Genomic DNA, 21281 nt, shown 5'->3' with positions numbered 1-21281 from the left:
GCTCTTTGTGTAAACATTGGAAGTACGTTCGTGTCTACAGTGTAGTAAATCATTCAGCGTTCACACAAAGACGCTTACAAGGAAAAATATGTGGCAGGCGTTGCAGACTAATTGGTAAAAAGAGGTCATTTTACGAACAAGATAGGGTGCTATAGTTGGGGTCTATACAACAGACCTTAAACACTTCATAATCAACTACATTTTAACTACCATATTGACAAAACCTAAACAAAAATCGCGGTTTGCAAACGGTGTTTCCTCTCCCATTAAAAGTATTGGCTGCTGCAGGCACTCCCAGATTCGTATAATGATGTTATTATTGAATAAATTGGATTATGCTTTATATTTCTTTGATGTAAATAAAAACTGTTAGTGTTACTGCATATCAAAAAGATATTACTGATAGTTTCAAGTATCAAAAAAAGTATAAAAAAGTAGTAGGTTAAGGCTAAAACATCGGCATGATTTAACTTATTCTCCCAGGACGCTCTGACCCTGAAGAAGGGACAATTCTAGCAGGTTATACTGGTTCTTTGGACTTGTAGTACAACTGTTCGTTACTCTAGGTCTAAATAGCGTTCGTTTCGAGGGGGCTATTCCACAATAGTAATTCAATAAATGAATACCGTCGATGCAGGCTAGGCTAGGTACGCTGCTCTAATTGCGCTATAAAGTATTACAGATAACACGCTTGCACTTCGTAGAACATCACAAAAAGACACTAACGTAGGCACCGACGTGAAAACAGAACCAAAATGGGTCGAAAAAAGAAGAAGCCACAGAGGCCATGGTGCTGGTATCCTTTTAATGAATATAGTTTGGCTAATCCTTATGTTTTAGATTGAAAAAAATAGGTAATGTTAGTTGTAAAGAAGACTACCGTAATGTAGGTAACTTAGGCTAATGTTACTTTGTCAGTGTTGAGTAGTTAGTGTTAGGCTATGGTAGCCTAAGCTGAAATCTTGGCTGTTCGAAGTTGATATTTTACAAAATGTGCATCTGAGACCCACTTAAGAGCTAGCGTTAGGTTTAATAAAATACGGTATGTTTTCGGAGTGACAATAGAAGCAACACGTTTCTGAAAACATTGAGTCGCAGTGAGCAAAGTTATGCTTGCTTTCAACATTTTGAGAACAACACAACATAGCCTATCAAACTTCAAAGATTAAGACATTAGTAAGTATGTCCCATAAAAAAGAAATCAAATAGAAAGTGAAATGTGTCACCTGCTTGATGCACTGGGCATTGCATAATGATGCCTTTCTTGTATCGGGCTGGTATATTCTGTTTATTATGTTTTTAACCCTTGTTTTGGTTGTATTCTTTGTGTGCAGAATCTCACCCAGTCATTGTACTAAATGTATTTCTTCTGTTGGAGTAATGTCTTTGTGCTTTGTGTACAGTTGGTTGTATGTGGATAGACTTGCATTTTCTTTTTTAAATGTGACAAATAGAACAATTTTAAAGCTTATTTCTACAATTTTGGAGTATCAGTATTTTCTTTTGGGGTATGGGACATGTTGCAATAGAACTAATTTATACAATTTCAGAGTAATAGTAATGTTGTTGTTCATCACAAAGATCCTTTCCCCTTTAAGCTAAAGCTGATGGTTGGGTTTATTCTCCTTTAAGTACATTTTGAGGCTACAAAAGCAAAATGAAGGGTTAAAGAACTCCTGCTTAAAATGTGTTCAGAAAATTATTGCTTCATAGCCTTTCATGTATAAATTTGTGTTCATTATGTTTTGTATCTAAATTCCTTAACAAAATTGTGACAGGTATTGTAACAGGGATTTTGAAGATGAGAAGGTCTTAATACAGCACCAGAAGGCTAAGCACTTCAAATGTCACATATGTCACAAAAAGCTCTACACAGGTCCGGGATTAGCAATTCACTGCATGCAGGTAAGCAAATATGACAATTTTTACCGAAAGTGAAGTCTTTTTAGTGTTGCACTTGTTTTAGTGAAAGACTGTCTTTATTTTGTCTTTCCTGACTGGTATGTCTACAATGACCCAAATGACCCTACTGTTGTCTGAAATGATTTTACTGACCGAGTGATTGTCTGACATGACTCAACTGTCCTGACTGCCTGAATGAATCAAATATCCTGACTTCCCTGCTTGAAACGACTCAACTGTCCCATACCTCTATCTGGAATGCATCAACTGTCCTGAATTTCGGAAATACTCAACTGTGCCTACTGCTGACTGGAATAACTCAACTGTTCCTACTACTGTCTGGAATGTCTCAAGTGACTCAACTGTCCTGAATCTCTAAAATGGCTCAATTGTCCACGATTTGATGACCGTTATGACTTGACTGACTGCTTATAATAACTGTCCTCACTTCTGTGTCTGAAATGTCTCAACTGTCCTGACCAACGGAAACAACTCAGCTTTGCTGATTGTTATGTCTGAATTACTTAACTGTCCCAACAACTATGTCTGTAATGATTCAGCTGTCTTGACTCTCGGAAACGACTGAGCTATGCTGACTGCTGTACTACTCTGCAATGTCTAAACTCTCCTGTGTTTTGCAGCTGCACAACGTTCAGACCAATAGTTCCCAATGACTTGTTTGCCTTCACTAATATTAATATGCCTCAGTAATCTTTAACTCAAATAACTCAAATTGCTTTCAATATAGTTTTCAGGGCCTCTTGTGTCTCAATACTTGCCCCTTTTATCTCATTATGTGTTTAAAGGTAATATCCAAAATCAGGGATTGAAAAAACAGTTTTTGAATAGTTTTTACACTGACCCTGTGACAGGGAAAGTATTGTGTTGAAAAGAGTGACTTAGATTCAAATTAGCGTCAGGTCTTAAGTGTTAGAACTGGAACATTGCAAGAAGATGAACAAGAAGATTACAAAATACATTCTCTCAGATATTAAAGAATGGATCTGACACTATATATTTGGAGTAAAAAGAGCTCTTTCTCTTGCATCTTGTCAAGTTGTCAAACTTGGATTTTGTTCCCCTTTTTTCTACAGGTTCACAAAGAAAATATGGACAAAGTTCCAAATGCTTTGCCAAACAGAACAGATATAGAGATTGAAATATACGGTATGGAAGGAATTCCAGAAAAAGATCTGAAAGAGCATGCTGCTAAATTGGCATCTGGTAAGTTTTTCAGGAGAATTGATTTGTTTATTCATTCAAGTGGCACAATGACATTATTTGTTTCTGAAATAAGAAAATGTCATGCGATGGCAAAAACCATCTGTTTCGTCGAGATATGCATTTGCCAAACTGCACTGGTGGAGAAATCAAACAAAAACAGTAAAAAACAGGCCCATTGCCATCAAAATTGTCATTTCTTGAAACAGAGGTGATACCATGTGAGTATATTTTCCTTTGTTGCCTTTAAAGGATGTTCAAAATTCCCATCCTGTGCTCACTCCCTGTCAAATATTAAGCAGATGTACATCGTTACACTTGCTTCCTAAGTCGGAACACCCTTCTTTTCTTTTGTTCTCAAAAGATTCAGCAAACAAGAAGAAAGCAGAGCAAGATGGAGGAGCGTCTACCTCAGCCGGGCCTTCTCAGGCTGTGGCCACTTCAGCCCCGGCAGCTGCACCAATACCAGGTATGCAAGGGGGAATGATGCCCCCCATGCCCATGCCTGGTATGCCACCAGTGCCAATGCCTCCTAGGGGGATGCCCATGCCTGGTATGCCAGGTTTACCACCATTTGTTCCACCTCCACCCATTCCTGGGTAAGTACTTTGTAACAGGATCATTTTTAATTTCCACGTGCTGTCTGAATTCTGGATTTATCGATCAGGCGATTTCAGCTTGTCTGTTGCAAAAGTGATAGTGCGTCATCTGTCAAGCAGTTGGTTGTATTTGCTAACTTTCAACATAGATTTCAGGCGTAGAATTTCAACATTTTTAATCGCTTGCTAAGAAATGCAATTAGCTTATAAAATCAAGTTGTAACTGTCACTTACATGAATAATAACACACATCAGTTATTTTAGAGGCTATTTAGAGCTGCCAAATACTTTCCATCTCTTTATGTCATTAATATCTACTTGCAGAAAAAAAGTTTATTTCAACTTGCAAATGGTGAAATCCACTGGCATTTAGCCAATTTTCTGTTTATCCTTATCGTTCCTGTTATAATTATGTTTCTCCAAGTATTTTGAAAATCTCTTCGTTCATTCAATGAATTTTCATTTATAGCAAATTTTAAAACATTACATTAAGCTCAGAATGTTTGTGGCCCATAGTTTTGTAGAGAACAAATTTTTGTGGCCATTTTGGAGGTTAATCATATATTGACTAAAAGCAAGATTTGGGGGTGAAGTTCCAGTAATGTGATTGTTTTCTGCATGATTCATATGAGGTAAATAGGTGAAAAATGATTTTGATACATTCATTATACCCTTGCAGTGTTTAGCATGTAAATCCATCTTTGCACTTTATTATTAGTCTTACAGATAATTAACAATATAGAAGCTACTTCCTTAACTGTTCGCTTCTTTTACAAAATTACGAGAGCATGTTGTTTTGATTGACATATTGATGCTGTTTCAAATGCTTCTTAACCTGATCCTTGAGTTTTGAATTCAAACCCTGATTCTTCAGGCTGAATCAGACCCTGATTCTTTAGGTTGAATTCAAACCCTGATTCTTCAGGCCGAATAAAAAATGAGGCCAAATCAAACCCTGATCCTTTAGGTTGAATTCAAACCCTGATTCTTCAGGCTGAATCAGACCCTGAGTCTTCAGGCTGGATCAAACCTGATCCTTGAGGTTGATCAAACCCTGATTCTTCAGGCTGAATCAGACTATGATTATTCAGGCTGGATCAAACCTGATCCTTGAGGTTGGATTCAAACCCTGATCCTTGAGGTTGGATTCAAACCCTGATTCTTCAGGCCGAATCAAAAATGAGGCCAAATCAAACCCTGATCCTTTAGGTTGAATATAAACCCTGATTCTTCAGGCTGAATCAAACCCTGATTCTTGCTGTGAAGGAGCCCAATTATCTTAGATCTATTCAGTGTCTTGAACAAATGTACATATTTCTACCGAAAACGACACTTTTTCATCACGTTGTACTGAATAGCTTACCGATGCCCCCACTCCCTGGAATGCCGGGAATGCCCCCCATGCCAGGAATGGTACGGATGCCTGGTGGAGCCATGCATAATCAAATGAACCACATGAGGCCGCCTCAACCAAGGTCGTCTATGCCTGATCTTCCTGTCAGTAAACCTAGCCTCCCAATGGGACCGTCTATATCAAGCGCTGCAATTCCTCGGCCAGCGCCACCCAAGCCGCTCTTTCCCAGTGCAGCATCGGTAAGTGTTCTCTTTACACTTCCACATGTAAACTCTGCCTCAAAGAGGTTTTATGCAAAGTGCCAGACATATTGTCATGGACATTAATACAAGAATATGAACTCACTTGTTTGATAAATTGATAAGATATTAGTATCACAAGATGGCTTATTGACTTAAAATGAATGTTACCATGGACACAGACTAGTGTTTCTAGTTGTCTGAGTGATGTTTTCCATCTTTAAGAAAGTAGATTTTGACTGAAGAAATTCTTCTCTCATGATATTATCCTATTATAATATTATGCAGTGCTTGAACTACAGCTCCTATATTATTTATACATCTCCTTTTTTTTCTAAGGTGACAATCACCATTCTGATGGCATTTCCTAATTTTTGTATATTTCCCACAACAGACCTCTGTGACATCCTCCAGCTCGGGACCAGTCGGAGCAGACTTCAAACCACTGCAGAGTAGTGCGCCATCAACTTCAGCACCCAGTCAGTCGAAACAAACATTCCCTTCATACGCGGCGCCCCCTATGCCATCTGCAGCAGCTTCTAGTTCGGCGACCACGCAAGCCAAAGTGACCTTGTCTGGAGAATCCAAGTCAAAGACAACGATAAGTACCAGCGCCACCAGTAAAATCATTCATCCTGATGAAGAGCTCTCATTGGTCAGTTCACACACACATAGCATTTGAATCTGGGTGACCTTGGGAGGTCATTGCTAAGGAGATTTTAAAGCGAGCTGGTATTACTACAAAAGAGTATCAGAAAAGGACAAGAGTTTTAATGACACCCTCAGTATTAGCAGGTTTAATAAATCACTCCTAAGTTGTGAAGTATGGGAATTGACAATTTGAAAGTAACTTTTAGCTTGTAATGAAATGAATAATTCAGGTATGAACTCCATCTATTGACTTATTCGATGTTTCCAAGTTGAATTCAAACTTTGCCTCAAAGCAAAATGTCAGACATGCTCTGTGGAAAGGGTTATAGGATTTCTTTCATTTGGTCATGGAAAAGACAGGAAGTTTAATATCCTAGAAAGTGTAATAATCCTTTTATTCAAATTGAAAAATATCCTTTACAGGAGGTCTTCTCTGCATTATTTCAGATGCAGTACTTGTATTTGGGACTGTAAGAGGGAAAAAACTTTTCTTTCCTTTTGAAATGTGAAATACATTCTTGTTTTGTCAATAGCAATTACCTGGTCATGTCAATCACAGATTACCCAGATTATTATTGGCGACGTGTATTATTATATAGGACTTCATGAATTTGGCCATTGATATGTATGCATCCTCCCCTCCCCCCCCCCTCCCCACACACAGAAAAGCTCTGTCTTCTTTGTAAACTTGGGAATCTTCTTGGATATGCTTGTAGACTTGTAGACTGCAAAGCTAGCCACAACTATTCATTATAGTATTAGTACTCTTCTTTGCTTTTCACTCGCAGGAAGAAATCCGAGCCAAGTTACCCAAGTACTCAGCAAAGCCAAGCAGTCTACCGATGACGTCCTCGTCAATGTCCATGGGCCACCAGGTCTCGCAGGCTTCCTCGCAACCTCCCGTCTCCAGCATGCCGCCTGTATCTAGCATGCCACCAACATCTGGTATGGTCATGCACCCAAGAATGGATGGTGCTATGGGTATGGGCCAACCCCTTATGGCTCCAGGTATGCCAGAGCATGCCAGACTGCCTCCTATGCAGATGATGGGTAAGTTCCAAATCTCGATCCTCTTTCAAAAGTGGGATCCATCCATCATTGAGATTGAGCAAGAAGTAAGTTTTCGTTTACGATTTTGATGTGCTGAATAGATAAAAGGCTGTCTGCGATATTCCCATTTGTATTTTCTTTTTTTTTGGGGGGGGGGGGGGAGGGAGGGGATGTGGTTGAGAAGAGATTTCCAGTGTCATTGTCCGAAAAATTCAAAGCTTAATATTTTGGTTCTGATTATGGATAATCTGGTTCCAAACAACCAGTCAATGCAATCACCTTTTTAAGTGTGGCATTTTCATGTACTTTATTGGCTTGTGACCAGCATGACTTTGGTGGTATTGAACTTGAACTTTCACCTTACAGATGTGTACGTACCATTGCCAACAAGTATGGAAAGCATTTTGTCTACTTGCAAGAGCATATAGAAGAGAAAATGCTAGCAAAATGCTAGATATGAAAGTTGACCAAGTAATTACGAAAAACTTGAATCTTAGCCCAATCTTCATCAGAAGCAGTTTAAACGAGCAAGAAGAAAGAAGGCACTGACTTACAACTCATTAATTGATCAATTGAAGGTTTAAGTAGAACTGAGTATGTGTAATGTATACAGAAGATGGCAAACAGGGGAGGGGGGGGATGACTGATATTGATAAGAATGGTAGCCAGAAGATTAAATGACTTGATGGGGCATGAACTGAGACATGACTGACAAAAATAGGAATAGCAGACAGTGAGCGAGGGGGATGTCAAGCTAGATGGATTGCCAGGCTTTCTAACTTTGATGCAGTTTCATACTTTGTTTTTGGTTTTTTTCTTCCTTTACTTCAGGTGGTATGAATCCACAACAAATGGGTGGTATACCTCACATGCCGATGATGTTCCAGATGCCCCCAAGGTCAGACGGTCACCCATTTGGCATGCCTCCGCAGATGATGGACCGAATGCCTTACAGAGGACCCCCGTACATGCACGGAGGAAGATTCTGATAGACCAGCTGGTTGAAAGATTAAGAGACGAAGGTTGGCATCAATTTGATTGTCACAGAAAGAAAAGTTTCCTGTATTACTTGTTGAAGGTGCATATTGATTTTGGAAGACCTAAGATAAAACCTGCGGTCTTCATGTTAGGAAAACATTCTTGATTCTTTAGCCTCGGCTCTTGAGGCCCTGCCAGGGTTTTTCAAAAGGTTTGCATTGAATAGATACATCAGTCAAGACTTGACCGTTGACTTTAGAAAATGGAGTCTATTCCGTAATGTGTTTTTTGGTCTCAGTTGAAATTGCTTTTAAAGAAATGTCAACTCTTTCCGACAACACTAAATCCAAATATAAATTGCAGAATATGTTTGGTGGTTTACCTACTTCAAAATGCATCTTGAAAATCCATTAACCCTGAACTTAACGTGTTTACCGTCTTTGTTAGTAGCACAGTGAGCGTGAAAAGATTGGTCATCATTGGACATATATGCAAATACAGTGTCTCTGTGTGCGATTAGTTAACATGAAAATATAGCTAAATGGCTTGTCAATCTACTTATTACTCAATCCACTAATTGTTACCAAAAACCTAAGAAATCCAAACCATGCGATATTCAACGAAATATTGCGTTGGGTATTTCGTGTTTAATCTGTGATGGCATCAATGTTATCCATATTCAACTCCTGACCAAACCTAGGAATCTACAGCCAGTGTCCTGAGTTCTATGGTCAAATCCTTTCTTAAGGATAAAGACAAAGAGCTTTTGTCCTGTTGATGCAAGTCTATTGTTTTCAGACTCATTGTGCTCTTTTGTATTCTTTGAACAAATAGTCTGGTCTTTAATTTCAACAACCTGTAATGTGTTCTTATCAGTGAAAATTTGATTTTGTAATGGTAGTAAACCCTTTAGGTTGTTGTTTTTTATTGGTTTATCCAATTCTCATCGTTGAGAAAAATCGTCTGTCTGACCTTTCTCTCTGGAATTTGTAGTCATGTAAATATTTTATAAAGTTTCACTTTGATGTGTACACTTGAGTTTGGTGTAAAATTTTAAAGCAATTTCTTACTGCAGGGAGGATAAAAGATAGGTAAGTTTTGTAACCAAGATGAATCATATTTGACCTCCAGAGGGTAGGTGTGTCAGAAAATATGTCAAAGGTGACAGTTTATGTCCAGTCAAACAAAGCTGGGAGAAGAAAAGGGGGGGGGGGGAGGGTGTGGACGTGTGTATTACTTCATTTCATTGGAAAGAAATGATGGTATAGTTTAGTCATGCCCTCTATAGTTGATAGTATGTAAAACTGAATATATTGATAAATAATCCGGAGTTCGGTCTGATATGAAATTCAGGATTTATTTCACTCAATGACTGGGGGTGGAGGGGGGGATGGTTGGTGGCTCCAGGTTGGGGGAGGTGAGGGGGGTTGTTTCATTCAAAAGAGATCTGAACTATGACAATTGACAGATTTTAGCCGTAATAGGTGGTGTGGGGAATGGTGAAGAATTTAGATTGGGCGTGGGGTGGGTGGTGGAGGAGGAGATGTTCTCCTGGTGAAGTGTGGTGGATTTCTAGCGGTGACTGGGAAAAGGCGCATGATGCAGTTTTCATTTTCTGTGTACAAAGGTAGGTTTCCCCATAAGATGGTGTAATGAAATTTGCTTGATTGACTTTAAACCACTGTAACACATAACTGAATTATTGACCATGGAGAACAGTTAAGTCAACATTAGACAAATGGACTAAACGTTTCACTCAAAGAATGTTGGATTGAGATGCATCGTAATACCATGATAATCAGCTGGCTCAGTTTGCAGCATTTCAAAGGGAATTAGCAATTTGATGTATATTCAATCTTAATGTTTGTCATAGAAGGATTCTATTTGCTCTGAATGGCACTTAATTGAAAGTTCAGTATTGAAGTTATAAGGAGCAAACAAGAATTTGGAGAACATCTTTCTAAGCTTCCATTTTTAAATGCTTTATGATCCTTTAAAATGTATGCTTCTCAATTTTTTTTCTCTCAATTTGCTCAAATTTTGGCAGTAGCACCCTCAAACTAACCATCATCATTGGTCATCGTGATAGAGATATATGATCAACATTCTCAAACAGCTAACCAAAAACTCTCTTTCATTGTGGGAGATATCACAGATTTAATGTTGTTTTGCACACTACAAACTTAAGCAAGTCTAAATATGACATCATGGATACCCTCATGCTTGAATGTGCCATGGTTTTGTTTATTTTTTTACAATTTAATTCTCTCATGGAAATTGGGTTTTGCGAATGCTAAAACAGAACTATTGAGGTTCTTACATAAATGACACAATATCGTTGTTGGTTTCTGTGACAGCACTTGTTCACATTCTTGAAAATCTGGAAGAAACTCAAAGAAAGTAAATAGATTACACCTCCTAGTTACATCTCACGTTTACAGCAACCCTCCCCTCCCCCCCCCCCCCCCGGAGACACTTCTTTTAAACAAAAAAATATCTCATCCCATACAGAGCAAGAATTTTGTCAGCTGTGAGGGGAAGTTATTCTCATCTCTATCATATGTTTGTCATGATATCATATAATTTGAAGGTGATGTTGCTTCTCAGTTCAATTTCAGTAAACGTAATTAATTCAGACTGTAATATATAGGTTTAATTATTTTTTTCCTTCATTTTTGGAATGTCTTTTTAAGGTAAGAATGATTTATTAATCACAGAGAACTACAAATGAGGAAGTATTCCCTAGCCAAAACTGTTAATTGTACAATTTAAGTGAAACTTCTGAATAAACAATGGTCTGTTATAATCTTGTGGACAAAAAGTACTGTTTTTCTTTCCCTTTTTGTTCTGTTTTCAAGGTAAGTCATGGACATGGTTATAACTAGATTCCTTAAAGAAACTATGGTACATTGCTTAAAGGGAACCTGAAGCTATGCACACACACACACACACAAAGTGTACTGTTTGTATTGTTGATGATATTTACAAAAATAATTAAAAGTAATACTAATAATTTATATTCCTGTAACTTGAGTGTTACAAGAGATTTGATAACCATAACAGAATTACATGGATTTTTATGTTATTTTCAGCATTTGTAATTGTATCGTATTGTAGGACTCCCATTTTATGCAGAAGAAATTAATTAATATAAATCATTAAAAAAAAAAGTATAAATGCTTGATTCTATTCAATTTCCATTTCGGTGGCCGCTTACTTCTCTCAAAATTCAAGCGTGGATCCCAGGGGCTTTTGATAAATCATGCAGAAACTTTTTGAAAATAATTTAATGTTAATTTTATGAGGTACTAACTTAGAAGCAATAATGCACTTGTGTTGGACGAACAAGGAGTTAAGACACCAAAATTACTCAAAAAATGTTCTCGAGGCAAGACTGCGGTATCCTCCGTTTATAGCAAAGTGAGTTCAAGTTTAAATGATGAATGGAATGAACAGTAGAGCTGTCAAAATGTAAGATTGGATATATCATGATTCTCTCTTTCCTCCAAACAGTTTCACAATATCGTAACCAAATATATTAGAATTATTACCAGTTTCTTACAAGGCAGTAAAACCCTTCTGGTCTGATGAGATTAGTAAAAACATACTTTAAACAACATACTTTAAAGTCATGTTTGGTGTACTTTAATATAAACTTTGGAAATGTCATTTAAATTACGACATCAGTATCTTCCTATCAGAGCATCACTATTGTATATTGCATCATAGGCAACATAAAATCTGAAATTTGATTATCTGGCATGATATCTAGTAAACTTTAATAACCCGTATAAAACGAACTACCCTGACCATATGTCGATTGATCGAAAAAATAGTAATATCCAAGGTGAACCATTGATCAATAGTGTAAGCACCCTTTTGAAAACGGGAAAAAGGTTTCAAGGGGTGTGTCTCGATAGGGTTAATGAAATTCAAAGTTGAAATGAAAGAGGCCTTCCTTTATAAGGTTTTTTTTTTCACTAAACACAGAAGCAAAGCATATGGTGCAACTTTGCCCTTTTCAAGTTTTATACTGAGTAACAATTTGAAAAAAAAAAATTAACAAGGAAGAGAAAGAAACCAGGGACTGTTAACTTTGCTGCGATGATATAACATTGATTTAGAGTGATGTCTATTTTACTATAAAATACAAGTGCATGGCAACCAGTTTCTCTCTGTTTTCAGCATACTTTCGACTCACCGGACGTGATCTTTTCTTCTATCTTAAAGGTTTCCCACCAAACTGAGGATTTACTAAGCCTTCTTGGTGTGGGTTGTTATGTGCAGGCAAGTCCCTTTGATCAATTTCTAGTAACAGCTGGCAACGTTTTCACAGCAGGGTGAACATGTTAAAAAAAATGAGACTGCTGTTGGACTTTTTTTTTTTCAAAAAGTCCCCAACATCACTGCTTCAGTGTGTTTGGCGAAATGTTCAGCAAAATGTCCAAGAGTGTGCTTAAGTTGTCAATTTGTAAAATTGTAAAACTTTTCACAGCTTTATAGCTGTTGGACTTTTCCAAGTCCCCAACACTGTAAAAAGTGTTTGGCGAAATTGCAAAGGAAAAATAAAAATGTTATTTTGAAGACCCCCCCTTAAAAATGTAATATACTTTAAGAACTTTTCTGATGGTATGATTTTAAAACAGTTAATTTATTAAGATATGGATACCTTTTTGTCACCTAGAAAATCCAGTCAAAGACTGCATTGGGAAGAGTTACTCTTCATACAACTTTTGTCATCCATGTTTCGTTAATTTAGGACAGAGTTGTTCTGTGGATGGAGGAAGCTTAGCTTCTAATAGCACACAATATTGCAGATCCATAAATATTTCATCTGTTCTTGGTTTGGCAAAAAGCATTTCTTTGCAAAATGTATTAATTTTAAATCCATAGTGGAAGGTAATACTTGTATTAAGACAAAAGTTTGATGAAGCCTTGCAGCTGGGGAAAACTGTCAGTTAAGCAAATATTCCAAGTATATCCAACTATCCAGATTTCAATGGGTACTCAACTACAACATGCAAGAGAAAGGAAGCTTTGGAAAACCATGATTACATTACGTCACAGACTATAGTTTGCACTGGCGGATCCAGGGCCTTTGTTTGGGAGGGGCCAAAGTGGCGTTAGAGTGATATGGGGGAGGGGTCTAAGGGGAGGGGGTGCCCCCTCCCCTTTGGAAAATTTTCTATTGCTGAATGCACTCAGATGTAATTTGGTGCGACAAAAGTGTACAATGGTGATGTTAACTGACTTCTAAAAAAAATATTTCCCAGGTGTAATTTTCTAAAATATTTATAAAACAAAGTTGGGATCATCTTTCTCAAGAAATTTTATTTCTCATAGGTTATGAATTTCTTACAACCAGCCTGTAACTGCAAAATGGTGTTAAACTGTAAATCCTCATGCTCATACATTTACATAGCTCCCAACTCTTGAGAAGGCAAATGCTGGTCCATGCCACGAATCGCCGTCCTGGGGGAGGGGTATAAGGGGGGACACCCACCCCCTCCCCTATTGATTTTTTTGGAATCCTGGGGATGCCTACATGTAAAATGGTGGCACTTATTTTGTCACCCAAAATTTTCTGAGAAATATGCATTTTTTTGTGTGTAACATCAATAAATTGAATAGGTGATAATTCATTCTTTCCCGTGGCATGAAAATGTTCGCTGCTCTCCCCAATTCAAAGGTTCAAATGATGCTGTAAAGGAGGTTTTATACTCTATTATGCTAAATGCTAAAGAAATAATGGTTGCTAAGTCAAAATTTGATGCAATTTTTTTTTATGTATACTTGACAATTACAATGCGTTTTTTTCGGATGCTTGTGCGGTCAGCGGGTTTGGGTGTTAGACTGCGGGTCTAATTCCCGCGAATGGCGGGTCAGTTGGGAGCTCTGCATTTAATTTTAAACCAGAAAACGAAAAGGTTTAGACTAGTCTACCACTGCTATTCCTCTCGATTTTTTTAATTACCAATCATATGATTTAGCAGATGTTCGGAAACACTTTTTGGCTCACCTTTTGGGGGGGGCCATGGCCCCCCTTGGCCCCCCCTTGGATCCGCCAGTGATAGTTTGTGTTCTGTATAAACTTTTGCTTCACCGGACAAAACCACATTGCGTTCAAATTGAACCATATTCAGTTGCGAGAACTTTAGGAATAATATTTCGATGTGAGATTCTTAGCTAGCATCTGGAATTGTTTAGTCATACCCATATGGGCCATATTTTCTTCAATGAAGAATTAAAATACAAAAACCATGTTAGTGGTGCATTTTGTGTTGAATTTTGAACCATGTAATGGTAGTCTTTAGTCCTGGTAATCAATCTGGGGGGGGGGGTTGCTACCATTTTTGGGTCGCCAAAAAGTCAGAATGAAAAAAATTAGTTATTTGTGGGGATAAAGTGGAACATTCTTGATCATATATTACTTCGAAAAACTCACAAAGTATAACACCATTTCCAAATGTAGCACCCTTAATAATGTATTTTTAAAAAATTTTCAAAGGGGAGGGGAATACCACCTATTCCAGGCCACAAAATTTGCCACTGGAGGGTCGCCATGGTGATCGCGGTGAAAATTGTTGTCGAAAAGCTGGAATAACAGGGATCCACAGGACTGAAAATACATGGAGGTAGTTCAAAATATGTCACCTTTCACTGAAGATGGTCAAACTCACACCCAGGATCAATGAAATGATTTACATAACCTCCCAAGGTGTTTGCAAAATGTTGCATTCGAGTAGAATAGATATAATGAACTCAAAGAATAAGAAGAAAATAAGTGGTTGTAACCACATAGTTCTCTATGTTAGACTGATAGCTATGCAGATCATGTGGGAAGGATGAAACAAAGATACAAACCTCAGCTCAACATTATATATTTCGAATTATCATGTAAGTGATACTCTCTTTGGGAATATAAAACAAGTTTTCAAATAGCATTTGTTGGCGCAAGCTTCATAAGTGATAAATCTCCAACTCCCATTTCCTATGTACAACATTTTTGTGAGAATTTTACCATACCACCTAATATTATAGTCCTTATCTTTATCCGATGGCAGCTTACATCATTCAGCATTATGTAGTATGCGTGCCGCAGCTAGGCCTGATGCTCAGGGAGTCGAGGACCCAGGGTCAATTAGGGGCTTGGGAAAATTTGTGGGACGAAGAATATTGAATACTTATATTTGGAGAAACTCATTCTATCACTGATAAATGTGCCATAAAATTTATGTAGTTTGGGGCTTAACTTGGCTCTCAACATCCCTAGTCACGGCATGCATTTACTGTACATTTCTCCCCAACCTTCCACTTATCACAAGCATGAGTAAAAAATACTGCAACAGAAGTAAGCATCAGGAAAAGCATATTCTGTAACATACCAGAAGAGAGACTATATCGCATTACTTTCTGGAGCCAACAGTTGATGGCATTAAATTAACATTAGGCTCAGTGTCTTGAACAATCTAGATCTGTATTCAACTCTCAAATATTTTGGTTTCTTATGATTATGTTTAAAAATTGGCAACATTTTCTTTGTCCTTCAAGGTACATCTGATTAAGTCCAGCCTGTTGACTGACCAGTCGAGCTGGCCAGTAAGTCCTTCCTTGATAATCTTTTCTTGTGTAGATGGTGTCACTTTCACAACAGATGGATATCATCTGTTGTTGGACTGATTCATTCAGTCCCCAACAATCCAAATTATCTGGTTTGTTTGGCGAAAAAAACAAAATTGTTTACGTTTGATCGTAAACTTACATATAACTTTTTTTTTTTTTTTTTTAAATTTAATTTTGTCAATGAAAACCATTCCTTTATGTTATCTTAGAAGATTTTATTTTGTATTTTGCTTTTCGTGGTGTGCATCAAATAATACTAATTGAATCGTTAAAAATATATCAAACACTACTGATTAGAGAGAAGCGAATTTAACCCTTTACTTTTGTGTTTGGAATCTTCAAATAATCATGCGAGCGAACAAAAGGTTTTATTTCTCACTTTTCTCATAAAAAAAAAATTCAAAAACAAGGGTTGGTTTAGATCACATAGTGAGTTGGACATATAAGGTATAAAAAAATGAAAAGAGTGCCCATAATTTATAAAAAATTATTACGTTAAAAATTACATAATTATATGAGCTTTAACATGTTTCACAACAGTCATTGCTTCCTGCCATTTCAAATATGGAATAATGAAACTGGAATAATGAATGAATGAATGAAATAATAAGTTGTTTTTGCTTTGTTTAAATTGTAATTGTTTGCTTAGAAGGAACTGATGAAAACTTTCTGGCAGATCCAACATCCTAATATGGGATTATATTTTTGCTTTCATTCCACTGGTTACTTGATTTTCGTATTTGACTGACTAAAAGTTGGTTGATAGACAAGGTCAATGCAGAGTATATAAAATTACACATACAACATATATGTGATGAAAATTCCTGAAAGTCGGTTGCCCCGGGTGACGACAGGTCAGAGCAACCTTGTTTAGGTTAGCTTTGCTTCTTTGATGGCTGATCGATTGTAGGTGCCGACCAATCAAGCCACTTGGAAACAGAACAGAAAAGAACCACAACATAATGGGTGCCATCGGAGTGTTGCTATTCCCAGTTACAGTGTCTCAAGCGGCCATTGACAGATACATTGCAAGGAACCACTCCTTCAGATACCAGGCTGTGTTTAGTTCTGTTTCTGGTGATTTTTTGGTATGGCAAATATTCTTTCTCCACCATTCAGGACATGCGGCTACAGTGATCCGACGTAAACTGTAAGTTCATGAATGAAATTATCCAGGACATCTGACTGTCTATTTAATGATCCCTTTAAGAGTATCCCTCCAGGAAGGACCACCAATTGCTGCTAGATGAGGGTAATTTGCCAACATGTGAGAGGTTAATAATGCCATATGTTGAGTTGATGTGAATGGAAGTGGATTTTCTTTGTACCATGGTGCAGGGGTGACATGATGAGGAGTAGGAATTTCAAAATCAAAATATCATGATCGAGGCCCTGCTCTTCGATTGATTGGGTTCCCTAGGTAGACACTATTCCTTGTCGAGTAAACTGATGTTAGTTAGCTTGAAGAATGCTAAAAATAAAGAAAAGGAAAGAAAATGGCAATTTGTTTACAATTCCTTTCTATGAAAAATTACCTGAGGCTTTAGTCACATTCAGTGTTGATGAAAGTTACCGAAGGAAATACATCAGAGGTGGATCCAGGGGATGGAGGAAGCACTTCTTCCCAATTTACCAACCACCTTTTCAACCTTGCACAAAAATTCAAAAAGTATTCACAAGCACAACCTTGGGTTTAGAATTCACCAATTTGTCATCTAAACCTTTATTTGTGTATATGGGGGAGGACCAGAGGCATGGACCGGATTCGAAATTGGGGGTGGGATTCTCAATTTCTGTTAATAAAGGACATGGACATTTATGGAAGAACCAGCAGATGGAGTTGAAGGATTTTGCAAAGTGTTGGATGTGGCCCTGGGGTTAGAGAAGTAGGCTCCCATGAAAGGGGTCTTGTAAATCCCCCACCCCAATAGAAAATTTCCCCGGACTGATGGTGGAAGTTGGGAATGATAGCCATCTCCCTCATTTTGCGTGCCATTGGAGACCCACACCCCCTCCCCCTTCCACATGAGTCTGCTTCAACGACCCCACGGAAACACCCCCTCCATTATTAAATCTTGCTATGTATCAGCCCCTGTGCTTATTGCATGACTTGAATTTTAATGGCTATTTATTTGAAATGAAAATGTATTGTGACGGGATGACTATCACATGGAGATATAGGATGTCCAAGATGCCTGCCACAAGAAGTAGAACCAAATAATGTAAATGTAGTATTTTGTACAATGTTTCTTATGAAGAAGTTGATTGAAAATTCAATTTATGGAAAAGAAAATACCTTCTCTTCTACTTTATTGTCTCAGTACATCTCACTCTACTCTCTTCTCTGTGTACCTTGATAATGTGTTTTATACACCCACATCCCCCCTCCCCCGTCCTCCTGTTCACTCATACTCACATACCCTTTGTAAGAAGAAAAATGACCAAATGTTAGAAAGACCACCAGTTACAGTCTCGTGGTTTTACTGGGAGCCGGCATGTTAATACGGTACTTCCCACACTCTCACAGCAAAATTTCATTTAGATTTTCAGTTATGATGCATAATGGCATAGTGAGCACATTTTCTTGACATCTCCAACTTGATACCATTAAAATTCATTAATTGCAAGAAATGGCTTAAAACACAACACAAGAACCAAAATGTTCTATGGTTTTCATCCTTGGCATGTTAGGTTTTTCACACTACATTCATACAATCAACCGTGTTGCTTTTTGTGTGAATATCATGAATATTAAGCAGTGAGCATAAAATTCTTAATCAGATATCACTAGTTTGTCTAATTATCATTATACATTAACTTGGGATAATACAATGCAAGTATATATAGATACATGCTTATGGATCATAAAATTTGACATTAATATTCATGCATGTATGTTTTTAAACTACAGAATGCCACTAAATATATAACTCAACATGATAACTGATTCCTGGTACCTTCCTTTATATGCTATTATAGTCAATAGATAATCCCTCTTCATTTTGGTGTGCACAGCCAGTTGGGGCAATTTCCTAATGCCAATTCCTCCCAGGCTAAACTGACCTCCCATCATATTCATGTTTCAAAGCACTGGTATTGACAGTACAAACAATTCCTGACCTTCATCTGATAAGAACATGATATTCATACTGCTCTCATTGACAATACGAGTGCTCTGAAGCGGGACATTAATGATATAGTATTTAAATATTGTCCCAACTGGGGGGACAAACTAAAACGAATAACAGCGAACGACAATTGACTTTGTACAGGGTTAATTATCATTTGCGAATGACAGCGAATGACAACGAAGGACAGTGTTGAGAGAAGATAGAATGATCAACGCAAGGGCGGCGGAACCGGGGGGCACGTGCCCCCCCCCCCCCCACTTTTCCTCAGGGTTAAAAATGTGCCCTTTTTCTACATAAAAATTGAGGTGTCTTAAGTTAGCAAGAGGCCAGGGAACCGGAATGAACACTCTGGAAGGGCCGTTTCCGGCCATCTGAGGGGTTTGTAAAACCAAAATTTTTCTTGTACGCTCCGCGCCAACCGATGGTGGCGCTCCGCTCAGATAGTCGTGCATCCAACTTTGCAAATCCTGGCTACGCCCCTGAGTTTTAATGAATTTATGTGGGTCAAACTCAAAGCTATTTCGAATGGAAACAATTTGTTAAGATATTAACAAGAAATAAACTCTCATTCGGAAAATTCATACATTAGCAACTAGCATGATTTCACCTCATTTGTCTCAATAGAAAACTTGTTCCTTGTTTCCCAATTTGCACATTGGATATTGCAGTGCCAGTATGCATATTTTCCTTGAGGGGGGGGGGGGGGGCGTTGATGGGGTGATGTGTATACGCAAATAAGATAATACATTAAGAGTTATAAAGGGTACTAAATATCAGGCTACATCAGTCCAATCGAATTTCTGCAAAGTGCCCTTTGATGTCGGTGCCCCCCCCCCCAGATTAAAAGTGCTTCCGCCGCCCTTGGATCAACGGAGTGGAGTAAATGCGGTTATTGGTTTTCTGCGCAAAAATGATTTGAGGAAATTTGAGAAAATCGCATGTTACGTGGTTGCAGGGTTTTGGTGTAATTTACGGATAGAAACCACAGGGAAAGTTTTTGTGAGAGAATGGGCTTGAGTGCTGTGCTTTTTACCTCTGTAGATTTATATAGAAAGAAAACTGAAGCCGTTTCAAGATTATAGTATTGTTAGTTTCTAACAATTAATATCTGAAAAATGACTTTAAATTTACTTCTTAAAATCAAACTTACAATTTCGCTTACTATAAGGTGCGTTTTATCTTATCCGTACTTTACTAGATCTAGATACCCACGAAGTCTGAACTGTGATATCCGGTTGAAGCAAATGTCTGTGCTGTTATTACTGTCATTCGTTTTAGTCAACGCAATTTTTTAGTGTGTACAACATATTGGCATTCGTTATGTGTAACGCAATTGTCATTCGTTTTAGTAACACCCCAACTGGGTGCACCACACCAAGAACATGTTTGTGCATCGGAACCACTACACGTATTCTGTTTTTTCTTTTGTGTTTTTTCGAAGTTGTATTCGATCAGAAATCTCTGTTGTATGTTTTTCCACTATATGTAGCAACTAACGATGAGAAATTTCGCTGTTTTCCCCCGGAAATTAGCGCAAAAAATGATGAAGCGATATTCCGTCCTGTAGCGCCAATGTTAGCATGACAACTAGTTTCACATAGCTATTATTACAGATGTAGGTCAGTATAAAATGTCGCAATTTCCCTAATTTTGCCTAAAGTCACCGGAACACATTCACAACAACTCACCGGAACAATGTAATGTGAAGAGACGCCGCAATGTACGTTACTCCATGACGTGTTTACAACGTAATTTGACAGAAAATTATTTTGTTGCCTATATTGTGAAATTATCAACATATGTGCAGCAAAAAGATAAATGAAAGGTGTGCAAAACAATATCTAGTATACCCTCCTAAAATCGTAAAAAGACATACATTTTCTTGGCTGTTCAGTAGATTTGACCGATCCCGGACAGAATCAGCCGCACGTGTATCCGTCAGTGACCAAATCCTTTTTGAAATATATGTTTGGGCTGGTTACAGTTTGTCCTTTTTTTCGGGCGTGAGGGGGGGGGCTGGGCCTTTTTCAAGCTGATGTGCTTTAAACGGTCGCCTCGATATACCAAGCCTGGTCGACACAACAATGACATGAAACAAACGATGCCGCTTCGGTTTTTAACAGTAGCACAAGCCGTTATCACTCAGAATACCGGCACGAGAAAACTCGGAGAAAACTTTAAAAAAAAAACATCAGACGTAAAAAAGTGCGAATTAAGAAAATTTTCACAATAATCTGAAAATGTCCTTGATATTCTGAATAAAGACGCGTCTAGCATTCGCAATGATGTTTTAGGTAACACCAATGGCAGATTGTGAACAACAGTTGGTGATTTATAATCCAACATTTGTTTTTCTGTCTTTTACTTTCTGTTTTACTTTTCCACGATTATGGAACGCAAGAAGGACAAAATTAGTTAACAACGTCCTGATTCGTAGCAACAACCATGTAAAATTCTTTAACAATACCCTGATTTGTAGCAACGACCATGTAAAAATCGTCTTAAACGTGATTTGTAGTAACGGTGAAAGTAA

At 37.9% G+C, this 21281-nt stretch overlaps 1 protein-coding gene across 6 annotated transcripts; it reads left to right on the top strand.

Annotated features, from left to right (window-relative positions):
- Nucleotides 1–643: 643 nt before the first annotated feature.
- On the top strand, nucleotides 644–17910 carry LOC139959854 (BUB3-interacting and GLEBS motif-containing protein ZNF207-like). 6 transcript variants are annotated; one of them, XR_011790242.1, is made up of 11 exons: nucleotides 644–796; nucleotides 1779–1905; nucleotides 2997–3126; nucleotides 3488–3722; nucleotides 5081–5315; nucleotides 5710–5970; nucleotides 6755–7016; nucleotides 7848–8038; nucleotides 12225–12281; nucleotides 15546–15593; nucleotides 16528–17910. XR_011790242.1 is itself a non-coding variant. In XM_071957751.1 (9 exons), the coding sequence occupies exons 1-8, from the start codon at nucleotides 756–758 to the stop codon at nucleotides 8003–8005; spliced, it is 1449 nt and encodes a 482-aa protein (XP_071813852.1). In that variant the 5' UTR covers nucleotides 644–755; the 3' UTR covers nucleotides 8006–8038; nucleotides 12225–17910. The 6 variants fall into 6 exon arrangements, 2 of the variants coding, with proteins under 2 accessions (XP_071813852.1, XP_071813853.1); XR_011790239.1 differs by having other exon boundaries at nucleotides 15546–17910; XR_011790241.1 differs by having other exon boundaries at nucleotides 12225–15593.
- Nucleotides 17911–21281: the final 3371 nt, after the last annotated feature.

This window comes from Apostichopus japonicus, chromosome 19 (genome assembly GCF_037975245.1).
Source record: "Apostichopus japonicus isolate 1M-3 chromosome 19, ASM3797524v1, whole genome shotgun sequence".
NCBI classification, from domain to species: Eukaryota; Metazoa; Echinodermata; class Holothuroidea; order Aspidochirotida; family Stichopodidae; genus Apostichopus; species Apostichopus japonicus.
The sequence above is the reverse complement of the archived record's forward strand: the minus strand, read 5'-3'. Positions and strand labels throughout refer to the sequence as shown.

Excerpts from the sequence above, each read along its gene's own strand:
- LOC139959854 (XM_071957751.1), top strand. The coding sequence starts at position 756 with ATGGGTCGAAAAAAGAAGAAGCCACAGAGGCCATGGTGCTG. Across the intron at positions 1,906-2,996 it reads TAGCAATTCACTGCATGCAG|GTTCACAAAGAAAATATGGA; the intron begins GTAAGCAAATAT and ends TTTTTTCTACAG. Across the intron at positions 3,127-3,487 it reads TGCTGCTAAATTGGCATCTG|ATTCAGCAAACAAGAAGAAA; the intron begins GTAAGTTTTTCA and ends TGTTCTCAAAAG.